Here is a 24,126-nt window from a genome sequence, read left to right on the forward strand (position 1 = left end):
ATTTAAAAATCACCCACCTCCACATGATCTCTGGTACTGTTAACAATTATCACAACAGTTTGATTTGAAAGTATTGATCCTTAGATTCATGTTTCCCAGATCAATAATATACATCATTTTTTCCTGGCTATCAGACATCTATTCCTTATGGAAATCTTAAACTGAGGATTTTTAGGAATCTCCTAGAAGCCACTAACTTCTGATTCTTCAATACCCTTTTCAGTCCCCTTACTTTACTACAGACCTTTTTATAAAATATGTGTTTATTGGGTCATGCTGAAAATTGTATTTCATAGTGTAAGTCATTTTTTTCACAGAACTAGAACAAAAAATTCCACAATTTGTATGGAAACACAAAAGACCCCGAATAGCCAAAGCAATCTTGAGAATGAAAAACAGAGCTGTAGGAATCAGGCTCCCTGACTTCAGACTATACTACAGAGCTACAGTAATCAAGACAGTATGGTACTGGCACAAAAACAGAAATATAGATCAATGGAACAGGATAGAAAGCCCAGAGATAAACTCACGCACATATGGTCACCTTATCTTTGATAAAGGAGGCAGGAATGTACAGTGGAGAAAGGACAGCCTCTTTAATAAGTGGTAATGGGAAAACTGGACAGGTACATGTAAAACTATGAGATTAGACCACTCCCTAACACCATACACAAAAATAAACTCAAAATGGATTAAAGACCTAAATGTAAGGCCAGACACTATCAAACTCTTAGAGGAAAACATAGGCAGAACACTCTATGACATAAATCACAGCAAGATCCTTTTTGGCCCACCTCCTAGAGAAATGGAAATTAAAACAAAAATAAACAAATGGGACCTAATGAAACTTCAAAGCTTTGCACAGCAAAGGAAACCATAAACAAGACCAAAAGACAACCCTCAGCATGGGAGAAAATATTTGCAAATGAAGCAACTGACAAAGGATTAATCTCCAAAACTTACAAGCAGCTCATGCAGCTCAATAACAAAAAAACAAACAACCCAATCCAAAAATGGGCAGAAGACCTAAATAGACATTTCTCCAAAGAAGATATACAGATTGCCAACAAACACATGAAAGAATGCTCAACATCATTAATCATTAGAGAAATGCAAATCAAAACTACAATGAGATATCATCTCACACCAGTCAGAATGGCCATCATCAAAAAATCTAGAAACAATAAATGCTGGAGAGGGTGTGGAGAAAAGGGAACACTCTTGCACTGCTGGTGGGAATGTGAATTGGTACAGCCACTATGGACAACAGTATGGAGGTTCCTTAAAAAACTACAAATAGAACTACCATATGACCCAGCAATCCCACTACTGGGCATATACCCAGAGAAAACCATAATTCAAAAAGAGTCATGTACCAAAATGTTCACTGCAGCTCTATTTACAATAGCCTGGAGATGGAAGCACTAAGTGTCCATCATCGGATGAATGGATAAAGATGTGGCACATATATACAATGGAATATTACTCAGCCATAAAAAGAAACGAAATTGAGTTATTTGTAGTGAGGTGGATGGACCTAGAGTCTGTCATACAGAGTGAAGTAAGTCAGAAAGAGAAAGACAAATACCATATGCTAACACATATATATGGAATCTAAGGAAAAAAAAATGTCATGAAGAACGTAGAGGTAAGACGGGAATAAAGACACAGACCTACTAGAGAATGGACTTGAGGATGTGGGGAGGGGGAAGGGTAAGCTGTGACGAAGTGAGAGAGAGGCATGGACATATATACACTACCAAACGTAAAATAGATAGCTAGTGGGAAGCAGCCACATAGCACAGGGAGATCAGCTCGGTGCTATGTGACCACATAGAACGGTGGGATAGGGAGGGTGGGAGGGAGGGAGATGCAAGAGGGGAGATATATGGGAACATATGTATATGTATAACTGATTCACTTTGTTATAAAGCAGAAACTAACACACCACTGTAAAGCAATAATACTCCAATAAAGATGTAAATAATAATAATAATAAATGTGGAAGCCACTGACTTAATCTGACCCCATACTTTGCCTCGCTCCAGCTACCAGGGCACTTCCATTTTGGTCCATCATCAACAATACCCTCATGCCCTTAACCTCCTCTGAATGTTCTGTTCACTTCTTTGCTCAAACTGAAACCTAACAACACAGGTTTCATAAACACAACTGTGGCAAGGATAGACGTCATTAGAAGTACTCCAAGCAGGAAACATTCCGCTTTATCTTGATCCTCATTGGACTTACATAGAGTTTCTGTTCCCCACTCCCCTCAACCCCTGGTGATATCTAATCTATTTTCTATCTCTCTCAATTTGCCCATTCTAGATGTTTCACATAAGTGGAATCAAACAATATTTGTTCTTTTGTGTCTGGCTTATTTCACTTAGCATAATGCTTTATCCATGTAGTAGCATGTATCAAGACTTCATTCCTTTATATGGCTAAGAAATAGTCCATGATATGTATATACTACATATTGTTTATCCAGTCATCTGTTGATAGACATTTGGGTTGTTTCTACCTTTTGGCTCTTGTGAATAATACTGCTATGAACATTAGCGTACAAGTATCTGCTTGAGTCCCTGCTTTCAATTCTTTACGGTATATACCCAGAAGTGGAATTTATGGATCATTTGGTAATTCTATGTTTAGCTTTGTGAGGAACCACCAAATAATTTTTCATAGTACTGCATCATTTTACATTCCCGCCAGTAATATATGAGAGTTCCAATTTTTCTACATTCTCACCAACACTTGTTATTTTCTGGTTTTTCATTTTTAAATGTTTTTATTCTAGCCATTTAAGTAGATATAAAATGGTATCTCATTGTGGTTCTGATTTACATCTCCCTAATGACTAATGATGTTGAGCATCTTTTCATGTATTTACTGGCTACTTTTTTTTTTTTTTTTTTTTTTGCGGTACGCAGGCCTCTCACTGTTGTGGCCTCTCCCATTGCGGAACACAAGCTCCGGATGCGCAGGCCCAGCGGCCATGGCCCACGGGCCCAGCCGCTCCACGGCACGTGGGATCCTCCCGGACGGGGGCATGAACCCACGTCCCCTGCATCGGCAGGCGGACTCTCAACCACTGCGCCACCCGGGAAGCCCCTGGCTACTTTTATATCTTCTTTGGAGTGGCTATTTTTATATCTTCTTTGGAGAAAAGTCTATTTAAGTCCTTTGTCCAGTTTTTAAGTGGGTTAATTGTCTTTTTGTTGTCAAATTGTAGATGTTCTTTATATATTCTGGATTTTAAATCCTTACCAGATATATGATTTGTAAATATTTTTTCCATTCTGTGGGTTGTTTTTTCACTTTCATGATAATGTCCTTTGATGCACAAAACTTCTTGATTCTGATGAAGACCAGTTTATCTATTTTTCTTTTGTTCTTATAATTTTCGCATCATATCTAAGAATCCACTACCAAATCCAAGGTCATGGAGATTTACCCCTATGTTTTCTCTTAAGAATTTTATGATTTAACTCTTATATTTAGGTGTTTGGACCATTTTCAGTTAATTTTTGTGTATGGTGTGAAGTAAAGATCTGACTTCACTCTTTTGCATGTGTTTATCCAGTTGTCCCAGCACCATTTGTTGAAGAGACTATTCTCTCTCCCAATAAAGGCACTTAGCACCCTTTTCAAAAATCAATTGTCCATACGGACGATACCACAAAGCTACAGTAATCAAAACACTGTGGTATTGGCACAAAAACCAGACATATAGATCAATGGGACAGAATAGAGAGCCTAAAAATAAACCCACACCCCTATAGTCAATTAATCTTCGACAAAGGAGGCAAGAATATACAATATAGAAAAGACAGTCACTTCAGCAAGTGGTATTGGGAAAGTTGGACATAAAAATCAATGAAATTAGAACACTCCCTCACACCATACACAAAAATAAACTCAAAATGGCTTAAAGACTTAAATATAAGGTGGGACACCATAAAACTTCTAGAAGAGATTATAGGCAAAATATTCTCTAACATAGATCACAGCAATATTTTCTTAGGTTAGTCTACCAAGGCAAAAGAAATAAAGGCAAAAATAAATGACACTTGAATCGAACTCATAAGCTTTTGCACAGCAAAGAAAACCATAAACAAAATCAAAAGACAACCTAGAGACTGGAAGAAAATATTTGCCAAGGATGCAACTGACAAGGGCTTAATTTCCAAAATATACAAACATTCCATACAACTCAATATCAAAAAAACAAACAACCCAGTCAAAAAATGGGCAGAAGACAGACATTTCTCCAAATAAGACATACAGATGGCCAACAGGCACATGAAAAGATGCTCAACATCACTAATTATTAGAGAAATGCAAATCGAACCTACAATGAGGCATCACCTCATACCAATCAGGATGGCCATCATCAAAAAATCTACAAATAATAAATGCTGGAGAGGGTGTGAAGAAAAGAGAACCCCCCTACACTGTTGGTGGGAATGTAAATTGGTGCAGCCACTATGGAAAACAGTATGGAGTTTCCTTAGAGAACTAAAACGAGTTACCATATGATCCAGCAATCCTACTCCTGGGCATATATCCAGAAAAGACAAAAACTTGAATTCAAAAAGATACAGGCACCCCAACGTTCATAGCAGCACTATTTACAATAGCCAAGACATGGAAGCAACCTAAGTGTCCATCAACAGATGAATGGATAAAGAAGATGTGGTGTGTACACACACACACACACACACACACACACACACACACAGACTGGAATACTACCTGGTCATGAAAAAGAGTGAAATAATGCCATTTGCAGCAACATGGATGGACCTAGAGATTATCATACTAAGTGAAGTAAATCATACAAAGACAAATATTATATGATATCACTTCTATGTGGAATCTAAAAAACAGTATAAATGAACTTATTTACAAAACAGAAACAGACTCACAGACATAGAAAACAAACTTATGGTTACCAAAGTGGAAGGGGGGAGGGATAAATTAGGAGTATATGGAATTAACAGATACACACTACCATATATAAAATAGACAAACAACAAGGATTTACTATATAGCACAAGGAACTATATTCAATATCTTGTAATAACCTATAATGGGAAAGAATAAAAAGAAGAGAAATATATACATATATATACACACATATATATAAACAAATCACTTTTCTATACATCTGAAACTAACACAATATTATAAATCAACCATACTTCAACTAAAAAAAATGAATTGGCCATAGATGTATGGGTTTATTTCTGGACTTTCTGCCCACGTTGAGTGATAGGGAACTCATTTCCTCTAAAATCAACTCCTTCCAGATTGGGTAAGCTCTCATCATTTTCCTAAAATGGAGCTAAAATCTGCCTTCCCTGGACCTTTCCTGATATTTTCTGTTCTGTCTTTGGAGAACCTCTCTGCCCTCTGGCTCCCAAAACCCTGAGGGATTTGATGGATTAGCTGTCCCAGTCCTCCACTCCCCTACCCCCAGTCTGCTTTCCTCCATGGAAGGAGGGAAGGAATATTTATTAAGCACCTACTATGTGCCAAACTCATGCACTTTCTCACTTCACAGTCGTCACCACCCAGAGAGTTAAGTGTGATTATTATCCCCATTTTATACATGAGAAAACTGACACTCCAAGAGGCTAAATGACCTACCTGAGGTCATAAAACCAGACTCCAGAACTCACACCTTTTCTAATATACCAGGTTAAACCTTGTCAGTTTTTTTCACTTCTGCCAAGGACACAGTTTTGAGTTTGTTCTGCACGCTGAAGGGTAGAGGTCAGTCTCTTCAGCTCACAGAGGAAGAAAAGTGTCTAAAGAACACACAGCCAGCAATGAATCAGAGCCGAGATTAGTACCCAGGCTGCCAGATGCAGAGGAGTGGAGAGGGTTTAACCAGATTATAATTCTCCTTTCTAGCTGTGTGTACTTGAGCAAGTCAGGCTACCTCTCTGAGCTTCCATTTCCTCATCTGTGAAATGTTTACAGATGATACAATTGGACTTTCATTCAAAATAGCCAACCAGGTACACACCGAAAACTACCCATTCCACTCCAAACACTTAGAAATGACAGGAAAACACTAACACGAACGAGAAACCATAGCAGAGGTGCCCAATGACAAGGGTTGAGGCACTCACCCACCCATGGGAGGCTGGGACCAGTGCAGGAGCACCTAATATATGAGGTCAAGAACACGTGCTCTTATATAGTCCTGCCCAGGTGCACATGGGAGAAATACCCAGCAGTGACGATGGATTCACAACCACTTCATGGAGTTCCCCAAAACTCCCCAACTAGAAGAATTTACATCTGAGGAAACAGAGAAAAAGAACAATCTAAAAAGGACTTGACATCAAATATATTTAAATCACTCAAAGAGATAAAGGAAGGAAAATCTGACATAAAACAAGAACAGGAGACTGTGAAACAGAAACAGGCAGATATAAAAAAGCTCAGAGTTAGATATAAAGAGTATAATTGATAGAATAAAAACTCAATAGATGGGGAAATGGACCCAGAGCTGAGAAGGAATTTAACAAGGTCACATCAGATTTTGATGGTAGATACAGAACTAGAACCAAGGCTGGACTCAGGAGTTAGGTTCTCTGAGGAGAATGGATGTTCTGTTTTCCTCTCTCTTTCTTGTTTCTCTTACCTCTCCCTGAAGTGGAAGGCTGGTGTAAGGACTGAACTCCATAGCCCCTTTCTAGTTGAGAGACAGGGCTTCTATTCCTTGACTGGGCGGGGTGAGACAATAGGTTTCTCTTTGAGGTGGAGAGTTAGCAGCCCTCTCCTCTGGAACTTGAATTAAATTAAACAGAATCTTAATTTCTGAAGAGGAGTTGGTTAAGTAAAGCCTAGAAAAGCAACCAACAGAATTGCCTCTTCAAAAGAAAAATACCACATGATATCATTTATATGTGGAATCTAAAATATGACACAAATGAACCCATCTCTGAAGCAGAAACAGACTCACAGACATAGAGAATACACTTGTGGTTGCCAAAGGGGAGGCAGGATGCAGAGGGATGGACTGAGAGTTTGGGGTTGGTAAATGCAAACTATTACATATAGAATGGATGGACAGCAAGGTCCTACTGTATAGCACGGGGAACTGTAGTCAATATCCTATGATAAACTATAATGGAAAAGAATATAAAAAAGAATATATATATACATATGTATGTATCTGAGTCACTTTGCTATACAGCAGAAATTAATACAACATTGTAAATCAACTATACTACAATAAAAAATAATAGTTAAAAAATAGGGGCTTCCCTGGTGGCGCAGTGGTTGAGAGTCCGCCTGCCAATGCAGGGAACGTGGGTTCGTGCCCCAGTCCGGGAAGATCCCACATGCCGTGGAGCAGCTAGGCCCGTGAGCCATGGCCGCTGAGCCTGCACATCCGGAGCCTGTGCTCCGCAACGGGAGAGGTCACAACAGTGAGAGGCCTGCATACTGAAAAAATAAAAAAAATTAAAAAAGAAATAAAAGAATTGCCTCTTCCATATTGGTCATTGGATGCTGGGTTTGTGTCTTAACCTCCCTGACCCTCAGTTTCCTCATCTGTTAAGTGGGTATAAAGGTCCCCACCATAGACAGATGTTTTGAAAATTAAATGGGGATGTATAAGACATTCAGCACATCAGAGTTTTCTCACATGGAACACCTCCTGGGGCTTCATAGCCCTGTCCTTTGAGCTCAAAGACAACCCAGATACTAAGAACAAAGCTACAGGCACCAACAGAGACCCCAGCCTCCAACACAGAAGAGAGAAATTTAAAACTGCAAAGGGCTATAAAAGGAGAAGAAAAAAATATGAATCAAAAGAGAGCAGGGAGACTGCCACATCACTTCCCCACCCACATGGCCAGAGCACGGAACTTTTCTTTCGCTCCTGAGATGACGCACATTTTCTGGTGGGTATGAGGCCTCATAATACTCACAGACATATCTGAAAACATTGTCTGACCATGCCACTTACAAAAGAAATGTTAATTTGTCTTCATTTACACAATAAGACATAATCTTCCCCACCTGAAGTTTGAAAAGATTTTTTAAATTATAAAACCCATGCTGGGGAGGATGCAGCCACGGGAAGAACAAGAGGGGGGACGTGGGTGGGGGAGGGGCAGGGGTGGGGGGGGAAGGGGATAAGTTGCTTCCTGGAAGAGCAACTAGAAATACAAAAGGCCACTTGTGTCCCACAAGGGTCACTGCTCCAAGGTTCTCATTAGCGGTTCTGCTTAAAAGCTTTTGCATAGCAAAGGAAACCATTGACAAAAAGAAAAGACAACCTACTGAATGGAAGACAATATTTGCAAACTCTATGAGCAATAAGGGATTAATATCCAACATATATAAATAGCTCAAACAACTCAACATCAAAAAAAACAACCTGATTTTAAAATGGGCAGAAGAGCTGAATAGATATTTTTCTAAAGAGGAAATACAGATGGCCAATGGGCACGTGAAAATCGGCTCAACATCGCTAATCATCAGGGAAATGCAAATCGAAACCACAATGAGATATCACCTCACACCTGTCAGAATGGTATCATCAAAAGAACACAAATAACAAACATTGGTGAAGATGTGGAGAAAAGAAACTCTCGTACACATACACGGTTGATGAAATGTAAAATGGTGCAATCAGTATGGAGAACAGTATGGAGGTTTCTCAGAAAACTAAAAATAGAACTACCATATGACCCAGCAATTCCACTCCTGGGTATATATCTGAAAAACAAAAACAAAAACACCATTTCAAAAAGATAATGTACCCCAATGTTCATAGTAGCATTATTTATAAGTAACAAGATATGGAATGGAATCAACCTAAGTATCCATCAACAGATGAATGGATAAAGAAGATGTGATATATATATACACACACAATGGAATACCATTAAGTCATAGAAAAAAAGAATGAAATCTTGCCATTTGCAGCAATATGGATGGACTTGGCAGGCATTATGCTAAGTGAACTGTCAGACAGAGAAAGACAAATACTGTACAATGTCACTTATATGTGGAATCTAAAAAATACAACAAACTAGAGAATATAACAAAAGAGAAGCAGACTCACAGATATAGAGAACAAGCGAGAGGTTACCAGTGGGGCGAGGGGAGGGGGGAGGGGCAGGATGGGGGAGGGGAGTAAGAGGTACAAATACTATATATAAAATAAGCTACAGACTCCCTCTTGCAAGAACACCGGAATCACAACTAACTGCTGAAGAATCATCGGCAGGAAGACACTGGAACTCACCAAAAAAGATACCCCACATCCAAAGACAAAGGAGAAGCCACAATGAGATGGTAGGAGGGGCGCAATCACAGTAAAATCAAATCCCATAACTGCTGGGTGGGTGACTCACAAACTGGCGAACACTTATACCGCAGAAGTCCACCCACTGGAGGGAAGGTTCTGAGCCCCACATCAGGCTTCCCAACCTGGGGGTCCAGCAACAGGAGGAGGAATTCCTAGAGAATCAGACTTTGAAGATTAGTGGGATTTGATTGCAGGACTTCAACAGGACTAGGAGAAACAGAGACTCCACTCTTGGAGGGCACACACAAAGTAGTGTGTGCATCAGGGCCCAGGGGAAGGAGCAGTGACCCCATAGGAGACTGAACCAGACCTACCTGCTAGTGTTGGAGGGTCTGCTGAACAGGCAGGGGACAGCTGTGGCTCACCAAGGGAGAAGGACACTGGCAGCAGAAGTTCTGGGAAGTACTCCTTGGCGTGAGCCCTCCCAGAGTCCGCCATTAGCCCCACCAAACAGCCCGGGTAGGCTCCAGTGTTGGGATTCCTCAGGCCAAACAACCAACAGGGAGGGAACCCAACCCCACCGATCAGCAGTCAAGTGGATTAAAGTTTTACTGAGCTCTGCCCACCACAGCAACAGCCAGCTCTACCCACCACCAGTCCCTCCCACCAGGAAACTTGCACAAGCCTCTCAGAGGCCTCATCCACCAGAAAGCAGACAGCAGAAGCAAGAAAAACTACAATTCTGCAGCCAGTGAAACAAAAACCACATTCACAGAAAGATAGACAAGATGAAAAGGCAGAGGGCTATGTACCAGATGAAGGAACAAGATAAAATCCTAGAAAAACAATTAAATGAAGTGGAGATAGCCAACCTTCCAGAAAAAGAATTCAGAATAATGATAGTGAAGATGATCCAGGACCTCGGAAAAAGAATGGAGGCAAAGATCAAGAAGATACAAGAAATGTTTAACAAAGACCTAGAAGAATTAAAGAACAAACAAACAGAGATGAGCAATACAATAACTGAAATGAAAAATACACTAGAAGGAATCAATAGCAGAATAACTGAGACAGAAGAATGGATAAATGACCTGGAAGACAGAATGGTGGAATTCACTGCTGTGGAACAGAATAAAAAAAAAAGAATTAAAAGAAATGAAGACAGCCTAAGAGACCTCTGGCACAACATTAAATGCAACATATTCGCATTATAGGGGTCCCAGAAGGAGAAGAGAGAGAAAGGACCCGAGAAAATATTTGAAGAGATTATAGTTGAAAACTTCCCTAACATGGGAAAGGAAATAGTCACCCAAGTCCAGGAAGCACAGAGAGTCCCAGTCCTAAGGAGAAACAGGGCAAGACACATAGTACTCAAATTGGCAAAAATTAAAGACAAAGAAAAATTATTGAAAGCAACAAGGGAAAAACAACAAATAACATACAAGGGAACTCCCTTAAGGTTAACAGCTGATTTCTCAGCACAAACTCTACAAGCCAGAAGGGAGTGGCATGATATACTTAAAGTGATGAAAGGGAAGAACCTACAACCAAGATTACTCTACCTGACAAGGATCTCATTCATCTTCTATGGAGAAAGCAAAAGCTTTAGAGACAAGCAAAAGCTAAGAGAATTCAGCACCACGAAACCAGCTCTACAACAAAGGCTAAAGGAACTTCTCTAAGTGGGAAATACAAGAGAAGAAAAGGACCTACAAAAACAAACCCAAAACAATTAAGAAAATGGTCATAGGAACATACATATCGATAATTACCTTAAACGTGAATGGATTAAATGCTCCAACCAAAAGACACAGCCTTGCTGAATGGATACAGAAACAAGACCCATTATATATGCTGTCTACAAGAGACCCCCTTCAGACCTAGGAACACATACAGACTGAAAGTGAGGGGATGGAAAAAGATATTCCACGCAAATGGAAATCAAAAGAAAGCTGGAGTAGCAATTCTCATATCAGACAAAACAGACTTTAAAATAAAGACTATTACAAGAGACAAAGAAGGACACTACATAATGATCAAGGAAGCAATCCAAGAAGAAGATATAACAATTATAAATATATATGCACCCAACATAGGAGCACCTCAATACATAAGGCAACTGCTAACAGCTATAAAAGAGGAAATCGACAGTAACACAATAATAGTGGGGGACTTCAACACCTCACTTACACCAATGGACAGATCATCCAAAATGAAAATAAATAAGGAAAGAGAAGCTTTAAATGACACAACAGACCAGATAGATTTAATTGATATTTATAGGACATTCCATCCAAAAACAGCAGATTACACTTTCTTCTCAAGTGCACACGGAACATTCTCCAGGATAGATCACATCTTGGGTCACAAATCAAGCCTCAGTAAATTTAAGAAAATTGAAATCATATCAAGCATCTTTTGTGACCACAACACTATGAGATTAGAAATGAATTACAGGGAAAACTACGTAAAAAACACAAACACATGGAGGCTAAACAATACATTACTAAATAACCAAGAGATCACTGAAGAAATCAAAGAGGAAATCAAAAAATACCTAGAGACAAATTTTGACAATGAAAACACGACGATCCAAAACCTATGGGAGGCAGCAAAAGTAGTTCTAAGAGGGAAGTTTATAGCTATACAAACCTACCTCAAGAAACAAGAAAAATCTCAAATAAACAATCTAAACTTACACCTAATGGAATTAGAGAAAGAAGAACAAACAAAACCCAAAGTTAGCAGAAGGAAAGAAATCATAACGACCAGAGCAGAAATAAATGAAATAGAAACAAAGAAAACAATAGCAAAGATCAATAAAGCTAAAAGCTGGTTCTTTGAGAAGATAAACAAAATTGATAAACCATTAGCCAGATTCATCAAGAAAAAGAGGGAAAGGACTCAAATCAATAAAATTAGAAATGAAAAAGGAGAAGTTATAACAGACACCACAGAAATACAAAGCATCCTAAGAGACTACTACAAGCAACTCTATGCCAATAAAATGGACAACCTGGAAGAAATGGACAAATTCTTAGAAAGGTGTAACCTTCCAAGACTGAAGCAGGAAGAAATAGAAAATATGAACAGACCAATCACTAGTAATGAAATTGAAAATGTGATTAAAAATCTTCCAACAAACAAAAGTCCAGGACCAGATGGCTTCACAGGTGAACTCTATCAAACATTTACAGAAGAGCTAACACCAATCCTTCTCAAACTCTTCCAAAAATTGCAGAGGAAGGAACACTCCCAGACTCATTCTATGAGGCCACCATCACCCTGATACCAAAACCAGACAAAGATACTACAAGAAAATTACAGACCAATATCCCTGATGAATATAGATGCAAAAATCCTCAACAAAATACTAGCAAACAGAATCCAACAACACATTAAAAGGATCATACACCATGATCAAGTGGGATTTATCCCAGGGATGCAAGGATTCTTCAATATACACAAATCAATCAATGTGATACACCATATTAACAAATTGAAGAATAAAAACCATATGATCATCTCAATAGATGTAGAAAAAGCTTCTGACAAAATTCAACACCATTTGTGATAAAAACTCTCCTCCAGAATGTGGGCACAGAGGGAACCTACTTCAACATAATAAAGGCCATATACAACAAACCCACAGCAAACATCATTCTCAATGGTGAAAAACTGAAAACTTTTCCACTAAGATCAGGAACAAGACAAGGATGTCCACTCTCGCCACTCTCACTTAACATAGTTTTGGAAGTCCTAGCCACGGCAATCAGAAAAGAAAAAGAAATAAGAGGAATATAAATTGGAAAAGAAGAAGTAAAACTGTCACTGTTTGCAGATGACATGATACTATACGTAGAAAATCCTGAAGAGCCACCAGAAAACTACTAGAGCTAATCAATGAATTTGGTAAAGTTGCAGGATACAAAATTAATGCACAGAAAACTCTTCCATTCCTACACACTAATGATGAAAAATCTGAAAGAGAAATGAAGGAAACACTCCAATTTACCATGGCAACAAAAAGAATAAAATATCTAGGAATAAATCTACCTAGGGAGACAAAAGACCTGTATGCAGAAAACTATAAGACACTGATGAAAGAAATTAAAGATGATACCAACAGATGGAGAGATATACCATGTTCTTGGACTGGAAGAATCAATATTGTGAAAATGACTATACTACCCAAAGCAATCTACAGATTCAATGCAATCCCTATCAAATTACCAATGGCATTTTTTACAGAACTAGAACAAAAAATTTCACAATCTGTATGGAGACACAAAAGACCCTGAATAGCCAAAGAAGTCTTGAGGGGAAAAAATGGAGATGGAGGAATCACACTCCCTGACTTCAGACTATACTACAAAGCTACAGTAATCAAAACAATACTGTACTGGCACAAAAACAGAAATATAGACCAATGGAACAGGATATAAAGCCCAGAGATAAACCCACGCACCTATGGTCAACTAATCTATGACAAAGGAGGCAAGGATATACAATGGCAAAAAGACAGTCTCTTCAATAAGTGGTGCTGGGAAAACTGGACAGCTACATGGAGAAGAATGAAATCAGAACACTCCCTAACACCATACACAAAAATAAACTCAAAATGGATTAGAGACCTAAATGTAACACCGGACACTATAAAACTCTTAGAGGAAAACATAGGAAGAACACTCTTTGACATAAATCACAGCAAGATTTTTTTGATCCACCTCCTAGAGTAATGGAAATTAAAACAAACAAACAAAAAAACAAATGGGACCTAATGAAACTTAAAAGCTTTTGCACAGCAAAGGAAACCATAAACAAGATGAAAAGATAACCCTCAAAATGGGAGAAAATATTTGCAAATGAATCAATGGCAAAGGATTAATCTCCAAAATATACAAACAGCTCATGCAGCTCAATATTAAAAAAAACAAACAACCCAATCCAAAAATGGGCAGATGACCTAAATAGATATTTCTGCAAAGAAGACATACAGATGGCCAAGAGGCATGTGAAAAGCTGCCCAACATCACTAATCATTAGAGAAATCCAAATGAAAACTACAATGAGGTATCACCTCACACCAGTTAGAATGGGCATCATCAGAAAATCTACAAACAACAAATGCTAGAGAGGGTGCGGAGAAAAGGGAACCCTCTTGCACTGTTGGTGGGAATGTAAATTGATACAGCCACTATGGAGAACAGTATGGAGGTTCCTTTAAAAATTAAAAATAGAATTACCATATGACCCAGCAGTCCCGCTGCTGGGCATATACCCAGAGAAAACCATAATTCAAAAAAGACACATGCACTCCAGTGTTCATTGCAGCACTATTTACAATAGCCAGGTCATGGAAGCAACCTAAATGCCCATTGACAGACGAATGGATAAAGAATATGTGGTACATATATACAATGGAATATTACTCAGCCATAAAAAGGAAAGAAATTGGGTCATTTGTTGAGACGTGGATGAATGTAGAGACTTTTATACAGAGTGAAGTCATTCAGAAAGAGGAAAACAAATATTGTATATTAACGCATATATGTGGAACCTAAAGAAATGGTACAGATGAACCGGTTTGCGGGGCAGAAATAGAGACACAGATGTAGAGGACAAATGTATGGACACCAAGTGAGGAAAGTGGTGGTGGGGGTGTGTGTGTGTGATGAATTGGGAGATTGGGATTGACATGTATACACCGATGTGTATAAAATTGATGACTAATAAGAACCTGCTGTACAAAAAAATAAATAAAATAAAATTCAAAAAAAAAGCTACAATGATATATTGTACAACACAGGGAATATAGCCAATATTTTATAATAACTATAAATGGAGCATAACCTTTAAAAATTGTGAATCACTATACTGTACACCTGTAACTTATATAATATTGTACATCAACTACACTTCAATTTTAAAGAAGAGGAAAAAGTTATAAAACCCATGTTAGGAAGGCTGCAGCCATGGGAGGGTGGGGGAATAAGTTGCTTCCTTGTAGAGCAACCAGGAAATACAAAAGAAAAGGCCACTTGTCTCCCACAGGGTCACTGCTCCAGGGTTCCTGTTATCCCTTTGCTGGCCTCAGCAGCACCCCACAAACACAGTGCCCCAGCCACTCAAAACCTCTTCTGGTTTCCAAAAGGATGTTCTCTCTCCTCCATATGCTGCTGCTTGTGCCTAGAATACTCTTTCCTCACCTCTTCCATGGCCAAATCTCACTCATCCTACAGGGGACTCAGCTTTGACGTTACTTCCGACAGGAAGTCCACCAGATTGACCCCCTCTCAGCTAGGTCAGGAGCCACTTCTGGATCACCAGGGCCCCGTGGCCTTCCACCATCACCGCAGCAAGTACTCGGGGTCTGTGTACCCATGACACACATCTCCAGAAGAGGCACATGGTAAATATTGGAGGAGTGAAATATGTGGAGAAAGAGGTGAGTTCTGAGTGGCCTCGGGACCATGAAGAGAGGGGTGGAGGTCCAGGTTGTGGTCAGCATTTGAAAGAACATTCTAAGAATTCTAGTTCACGACCCAGCCTGGGCTGCCTTGGTAGGTAATGAGCTGCTCATCACAGGAAGTTATGCAAGAAGATGTCAGAAACTGCTTCCCTCAGCCCCTGTGCTTCACACCTAGGGAGCCTAGGCCAAAGCCAGTCCTCCTTCCAGGCCTTTGTCCAGTGCCCTCTGCCCCAAGCTACTCCTTGTGCCTTGTATTCTCTCCTCTTGCTCGGAAGGCTGCCCAGGGGAGATTGGCGGCAGGGGGTGGGGGGCGGGGGGGTGCACAGGGGCTGTTCCCACAGCTTTGGGTAGCCCAGTCCATTCCTCAGAAGCCCTCGGGGGCTGTGACTCTCACTCTGAGAAGGCTCCTGGTACATGAAAGCCTTAGAATGAGTCCCACCTGGGCTCAACCAACACTACATCCACCATGACAGTAGGCATCACGCAGGGACCATGTGTGGAGCCTGGGCTAGTCTGTGCTCAGAGCCTTGTGTGTGCCCAGCCCCAGAGGTTCACACCTCACTTGGACTGAAGCCAAAACCCTGCACACTCTGCCCCCACCCCTCCCGCCTGACCCTTGCTCACCCTGCCCAGCTTCACTGGCCTCCTCGTTGTGCCTCAGGGCCTTTGCACAAGCTCTTCCTGCCACCTGGAACACTCTCCCCACCAGGTATCAGCATGGCTGTTTTCTCTGATGCCCACAACTCTTCTGTCCCTAGGGGAAAGTCCCTGCACCTGCCCAAAGTCTGTGGCTCAGACCCCCCTGACCCCACAAATCCAAGGCCTGTCCAAGCCCCCTCAGACTGGGGCTTACAGTTCAAGGGAAGGAGCCTGATCAAGGGGCCTCTGACACAGCATCCAGCCCTTTTGCCCCACTTGAACCAACGATTCCAGCCCCAGGGCCAGTCTTCAGGAGAGGGGGGGGGGTCCCACCTCTTTCCCTGTGAGCAGGGCCCAGAGCCCCCAGAGACCTGCTACAACTGATACACACATAAAGTAAGTGCTCAACACGTGTGAGTGGAAGTGAGAAGTGCAGATGGAGAGAGCAAGATGGAAACAGAGAGAGGTGGACAGAGAACAAAAAACACAGGAAAAAGGAAAGATGCAGGGAGCTGATCTCCACTAACTACACCCCCAAGACACACCCCACACAACACCCAGACTCCAGCAGACAACTGCCCGAGGTCTGTCAGCACTGACCACCTGCAACACATACTCACCACTAAGTCAGCAGCTGGAACTCCCCAGCAGCCATCCCAGACCTCAGCTGTCAACTGTGCGGAACAAGGCACCCCAGCAGCCAGCCTCCCCAAGCCAAGGACAACCACTGACCCCCAACAGCCCAGCTCAGGAACAACACATGGCACCAGGGCATGGAACACCCCACACAGACCCAGCAGCCTGAGCCTTGTACCAGCGCAGCTGCCCCAGATCTTTACAACAACTGCTTACCCACGACAGTCAGACCCCCACGGCAAAGCCCGACTCCCCGGCAACAAGCCTCACCCACCTCTACCGCCAAGCCCAAGAACACCTACCCCTAGAGCCACACAGTGGCTGGACACTCCCTGGCCCCCGAAGCGCTGTCTTCTGAGTCCCCAAGCGCACCCCCGCCCAGCCAACAATAATATAAGGACCAAAGATAACAGAGCCTTTGCGGAGGTGCACGTGGCCTAGGACTGGCACTCAGTTAGCATCAAGAAGGCCGTGGCTGGTGAAAAACAGGCACCCCCAGCAGCTGCAGCATGTAGGCAGCCGGGCCATGGGCCAGAGGACTGGCGGTGGGGGGGATGGGGCAGTGACACCCACAGAAGAAACAAAGAAACAGGAAGGAGGTCAGAGTCTGGTGATGAGAAAGGGCAAGAAGGGAAGAGGTGGCCCATGGGGAGTAGGTGGCCATGAGGACCAGATGGTTGTGAGAAAGACCCTTCCAAAATGGAGCTCAGCACTGGGGTCTGATGCTCCACGGGGCAGCTGTGCTGGGCACCTGGCCCTGGCCTGTCCCCTGTCCCTTCCCTGGGCAGCAGCCTCCTTCTCCCTCTCGGGGCACTGGTGTCAGAAGCAGCAGAACCCAGGGAGGAGGAGAGGGGAGGGACCCTCAGGGTTGAGAAGCCCAAGGATGGGGTCAAAAGGGGCAACAGAGACAACAGTGGATAGAGAGATAGGGGCAGAGACAAGGAGACAGAGAGAGACACAGAAAGAGGCAGAGGGGAGAAGGCTCTTTCTTCTTAAGGGACTTAAGACTATCACAGAGAAATAGAGATGGAGCAGAGAGGGAGACAGAGTGGGGAGGACAGAGCTGGGAAGAGAGGCTGAAACAGGCGGGGGAAGTAATGCTGGATGCCACCCCAAGGACCCCCGCAGCCCCCTGAAGGCCAGTGGGCTGAGCCAGGTCCCTACCTGCACACAAGGCTTCCCTCCCGGCTGTGTCGCAGTGAGTCCCGTGAGCCTCATGCAGCCTCCAAGCTCCTCAGTGTGGGAGGGAGTCACCAGCACTTCCATAAAGGTGACACCCAGACCCCACCTGCAGCTCATAGCTTGCTGGTGGGAACTGACCCCCCGACACACACACCTGGTGTCTTCTCAGGGACCAGAGGCTGGCTCAGGGGGTCAGCAGGGTGCAAACATCCCCACCAGGGAGGGCGCGGAGAGCAGAAGACCCTCTCGTCCAGCCACTGGGGACCCATCAAGGAGGCTTGGGTTGGCCAAAGCCAGAGCCCCCTACCCCTGGAGGGCAGGAGGAAGGGGAGGCCTTTCTCTCCTTACATCCCAGGACACTCCCCTGCAGGTTTTCTAACTCCTTGACCTGGATTTACCTTCTCTTTCTGGCAAAACCACCCAAAGAAACTGAGGCACAGAGAGATTAAGAAATTTCCCCCAGTAACTTACTCATACTTTAAGGATAAGTTTTCCTTGTGGACATTAGTAAAATGGGGATGAAAGTAATTCCGACAGGAAGGGAACAGTAGATGCAAAGGCCCAGAGGTGAGAGTCAGCATGAATATGTTTGGGGAACCCTGGAAGAGGATGGAGGAAATTGGTCAGAGCTGCTAGTAGAAAAGACCCTTCAAGCGGTTCTGGGGTGAACGGATTGCAGGGGACGGGACTAGGGACCTGTGAGACCAGGGAGGAGCCTGGGGTCCTGCTCCAGGCAGAAGAAGATGACCAAAGTGGGGCAGGAGGCAAGAGCCGGGTTCGAGCAGCTGAGCGGTCTTGGCTTGGGGAACACCGCCACCTGTTGGTATATATGTGGAACTACACCCTCTTCATTGGTTCGTTCAACAGTCATTTATTGCGAGCACATAGCGTTCTCAATGTATTTGACCCCCAGAACGGATCACTTTTAACACCTCCTCCCCATAAAATAATGTTATCTTCAGCAATAATCATAACATGAAACAAATAATAATGATGACCACAAAAGAAATGCAGACAACGAAAATGTATTTCCCTCTGACATAATACTTTATGTAACAACGTAAATAATTATCCAGTAACTAACAGGTGGATTTAATAAAACTGAAATATCTGCAAACAATACAATTTCGGAAGCCATGAAATTGTACCACTGATGTAATTTTTCTTGATTTGTTCATTAGTTTTAAAACAATTAGTTAAAAAACAATTTTTGCATTTTAATGGTGCTATTCAAAGTCAGTAATACAGTTAGCTTATGAACTAATATGTACATTTACCAACTAAAAATATATCGCATGGCTTGCAAACTTCACTGTTTTACATTTTAAACACAAAACCTTCAAGCGGCTGCAGAGAATGACAAAATGGAAGGAACTGAGTTTGTGTCTTAATCTTTACAATCGCTGTGCTCTGCTCATCTGTTTCAAATCTAAATGCAGGAAGATATCGTCTGGCAGGGCTTGGAGACCCGCAAACAATTGCAAACCATTACAGATTTAGTCCCCAAACAAACACAGAGCTGAGAGTCTTCGTGTGTCTGAAGTTGACTCTCTAACTGGGGGCTCTCTGAACTACTTTCCAGGTAGAATACAAAGTTCATTAAAGAATACGCTAGGGAATTCCCTGGTGGCGCAGTGGTTGAGAGTCTGCCTGCCGATGCAGGGGACACGGGTTCGTGCCCCGGTCCGGGAGGATCCCACATGCCGCGGAGCGGCTGGTCCCGTGAGCCATGGCCGCTGAGCCTGCGCTTCCGGAGCCTGTGCTCCGCAACGGGAGACGCCACAACAGTGAGAGGCCCGCGTACCGCAAAAAAAAAAAAAAAAAAGAATACGCTAACATGAAGCTTACCCATGAATTATTAAAACTCCGTGCGCGGTAAAATCAGAGCAAGGTCCGTACCTAAATTAATAACCCCAATTTCCTGGTTTCGACAACGCACTCACATCACCAAGGTTCTGGGGTCTCCTCTCGGGCGTCACCAGCCTGGGCCTCAAGCCCCAGTCCCCACACCCCACCCCACAGTGCCACAAAACAGCCCCAGGCTTTCTAGAGCTCCACAAACAAAAAGAAAGAAAATCTACCTTCTCAGAAGCCGCAGAAAATCTCCTCGCCTCTCCCTGGCGCTGAGCGGGTTGCATGGCCGCCCCGGAGCCCGTGGCTCTGCGGGGCCAGGCCAAGAGGAGGAGGCATTGCAGGGCATGGGGGCCAACTGCAGCCGAGCAAGTCCGGAAAAGAAATGCAGGGGCCTGGCTCCACTTCACCCGACCTGTCGGGTTCTGTGCTCCAACACCCCAGTTCATGTGGGGGCACTGAAGCAGCACGCACTTGGAGCCGGGTCTTCTCCTGAGCCGGACTGAGCCGGCCCTCGGGGCATCAGGTGATAAGGATTCCCAGCTGTGGCTGTCTGGGCCCAGGGAGGAAGGGGAGGCAGCTGAGAAGGGGCCGAATCACCTGAAGAGACCTTAAAATGCACGGGCTGGGGCGGGATCAGCGTGTGTTAAACTCTCTCCAGGTGATGATAACACGCCGCGAACACGGGCAGCACCTGTCTCACGCCGTCCGTGAGGCTCGGGGAGCTGAGTGGCCAGCAGGCACGCGGCCCCTAAGTCCCCACGCTCACCTGCTGCAGCCCCTCACGCTGGTAAAGATGTCCCCGGGGCACAAGGGCGGGAATGCCAGCCCCCAGGCCCACACGAGAAAAGCTGTATCAAATATTGGAATGCCCGTGCATTGCACCATCAGGCACTTCTCATGGACCCCTTCCGATGACCCAGCCCCTTTCCTGGTCCCCCCGCCCTCACCCCAGAAAGATGAGGGATCTCAGACAAGAGAGAAGCTGCGTTTATTCCAATGATTGGGGTCTTGCCACCTGAGAACTCCGGGAGTCCGCCCTCTGGGCCCAGAGGAAGGAGGGTCCTTGCTGTAAGCAACGCCCCCTCAGCTCAGGGCCTCCCAGTAGATTCCAGCCCAGGATCACCTTGCCTGGGTCTCGGCCTCCTACCCCAGCCAGAGGGGCCAGGTGACCAGGCAGGGAATACTAGACCAGTGTGGGCCGGAGGTCTGAGCTGTCCCCCTTCTCACAGCCCAGCTGGTGTGGGGGAGAGAAACTGAGCTGGGCTCAGCCAGACTGGAGGTCCTGGGAGGGAGCTGAGGACACAGGAGGAAAAGCTGGGGCGTAGGGGCCGGCAGGCTGGAGCTCAGACACACGCAGCCTCGGCCGCAGGGTCCGCGGCCCTGCTTGCCAAGCTGTAGTAGTAGGTGCGCATGCGCTGCTCCACGGTCAGGAAGTCTGGACGGTCCTCCCACCTGTGAGGGGTCGGGGAGATCCAGACTGGATCCTGATTGATCCAGACCACACCCCCAGAACCCGACTTCAGCTGGTGGGTGGACATGCCCGGGGCTCAGGAAGCAGTGGGCCTGGGGTGGGGGGTGGGTATCGGGTAATGGAGGGGTCTCCTGGGTGTGAGAGGACCGCAATCCCGGGTTGGCCGTATCGCCTAGGTGAAGAGCTGACATCCAGGATGCAGGGGAACCATATACTGAGTGTTGACTGGCGAAGACTCAGGGAAGGGAGCTCCCTGAGTGCAGGGGTGACAACTGTGGACCACGGGGAGCTGGGATGTTGAATGGTGATGTGCTGAGCGTGTGCATTTGGCCAGGGTATTGGGGTGCTGGGTATGGGCTCACACGGATGCAAGTATGCTGCCCGCAAAGGAGAGGAACATTGGCGTCTGGAGGATGGGTGCAGCTAGTGGGGAGTCAGGGAATTAATGGTGTGAGGATGGGTGCAGCTAGTGGGGAGTCAGGGAATTAATGGTGTGAGGATGGGTGCAGCTAGTGGAGAGTCAGGGTATTCGTGGTATGTGTGTGGAATATCCATGTATTGTGCTGGGGTGTTAGATGCTAGCCTCTTTGGGTATTGGGGTGTTGGTGTATTGTTTCTTGGTAGAGGTCGAGTTAATACTTGGTGGAGAAGGGCTGGGCTGATCATTTCTTATTCATTTATCGTAAGTAGGGTGTGTATTTATTGGAGTGCTTGGGTGTTTGGGTATCAGTGTGGAAGGTGTTGGCCAGTGGAATAACGGGTGCTGGGGCAGGAAAGGTACCAAATATTGGAATGCCCGTGCATTGCAGGGTTAGTGGAGGGTAATAGCTTGTTTGGGTGCATGTTGCCTGTTGTGTGATGGGAAGGGGAGGTACTGATGGTGTTAGGAGTTGGCATGTTCAAGCGCCGGGCTTCGAGCAGACAGAGGTGGGAGGGCACTGAGTATCTGGGTGCTTTGGTGTTGGCCTGAATGGGTAATTAGGTGTTGAATGTTGGCTGATGGGAAACAGGAATTATATAATGGAGTATCATCCCATGCCCTGAGTATTGGTATCATAGTTTGGGTAACAGTACTGACTTGTCTGAGTGTTGCAGGATCATTTGAGTATTGGCTGGTGGGAGACTGAGGTTTTAGATGCTGGAGCAGTGGGTGTCCGCAGGTAGGGTGCTGGGGTGCTGGACCAGTGGAGCATTGTAGGGTCAGTCTGTTGGAGAGCTGAGCATAGATGCAGGGGGAATAAAGGTACCGAGGGTTGGAAAGGCCATGAATTGGGTGAGTCTCTGGGTGGGATGAGTTAGTTGGACTATTGGGCACCACGACCTCCTGCCCCAGGCCTGGGTGTCAGTTCAGCCAGGTACCCTCCTGCCCGCTGGCACTCACTTGTAGGTCCAGCAGTCGCTCATGAGCTTGTACATTTCGGGCGGACACTCTGGGGGGCACTCCATCCGCTTGCCCTGCTCGATGAAGGCCATGACCTCGGGGCCCTTCATCTTCTGCTCAAGCCAGAGCCAAGTACGCATGTGAGTAACCAGGGCCCCTCCCCCCCGGCCCCTCTCCCCACCCAGCTGTCCGCCCGCCTCTGCCCCACACCTGCCTTGTAGGGCTTCTGGCCATAGGAGAAGGCTTCCCACATGGTGACCCCATAGCCCCAGACGTCACTGCGGCTGGAGAACTTGCGGAAGTTGATGCACTCAGGCGCGTACCACTTGAGCGGCCACTTCCCCGCCGAGCGAGCCTGGAGGGTGGGAGATGCTGCCGGGACAGGGCTCGGGGACCCTCCACACCACTGCCTCCTCCACCTGGGCACCCCAGGGCCGGGGGCTCACGGTGTAGTAGCTGTCATCAGCACCCAGTGCCTTGGAGAGACCAAAGTCGCTGATCTTGGCGTAGTGCCGGTTGACCAGAAGGACGTTGCGGGCCGCCAGGTCACGGTGCACAAAGTTCTTCTCCTCCAGGTACTTCATGCCCATGGACACCTGGTGCAGCAGCTCCGCCACATTGCTGACGGGGATCTCCTCCCTGGGGTGCAGGGGAAGGCAAGGGCAAAGCCCACTTCTCTGACCCAGCTGAGCCTCTGTTCAACAGGTGCTATTGGGCACCTGCTATGTGCCAGGCATGGGGCGGGGGGACACGGCGTGAGCAAAACAGGCACAAACCTCTGCCCTCATCCAGGCTCGAGGCCTTAAATTTCGTCCATATACTGGGATTCCCAGACTTAACACATTTACCTGCGTCCTCTGTGTGCCCTCAGGGGGTCTCACGGGCATCTCAAAGATAATAAAGACAAAGCCAAGTTCCTGATTGTACAAACACACGCGTGCGCGCACACACACACGCTCCTCTCTCTCCATCTTTTCACTTACTCAGAAGCACTGGCCTTGCCCTCAGCTCCTTTTCCTCACACCCAATATCCAATCCATCAGCAAACCCTGGCAGCCCTGACTTCAAAATCCCTCCAGAATCCCCCTACTTCTCTCCACGTCTGCTTCTGCCACCCTGACCCAGCCGTCATCATGGCCAGCCTGGACCAGAACAGCCACCTCTGCCCTCACCCGGCACGGCCTGTCCTTCCCACACTGGAGTCA

General features: G+C 45.0%; 1 protein-coding gene across 2 annotated transcripts in view; it reads right to left on the reverse strand.

Moving 5' to 3' along the window:
* Window positions 1-20,853: 20,853 nt before the first annotated feature.
* Window positions 20,854-24,126, reverse strand: part of ZAP70 (zeta chain of T cell receptor associated protein kinase 70) — a 30,708-nt gene continuing 27,435 nt past the window's right edge. For both annotated transcript variants that reach the window (XM_070046827.1, XM_060309144.2), the window contains 4 exons: window positions 23,368-23,560; window positions 23,136-23,276; window positions 22,922-23,034; window positions 20,854-21,521 (listed from right to left, as the gene is read on the reverse strand). In XM_070046827.1, the coding sequence (XP_069902928.1) occupies window positions 21,413-21,521; window positions 22,922-23,034; window positions 23,136-23,276; window positions 23,368-23,560 (556 nt within the window). In that variant the 3' untranslated portion in view covers window positions 20,854-21,412. The remainder of the gene's footprint in view (window positions 21,522-22,921; window positions 23,035-23,135; window positions 23,277-23,367; window positions 23,561-24,126) is intronic.

This window comes from Globicephala melas, chromosome 12, assembly GCF_963455315.2.
Source record: "Globicephala melas chromosome 12, mGloMel1.2, whole genome shotgun sequence".
Taxonomy (NCBI): Eukaryota; Metazoa; Chordata; class Mammalia; order Artiodactyla; family Delphinidae; genus Globicephala; species Globicephala melas.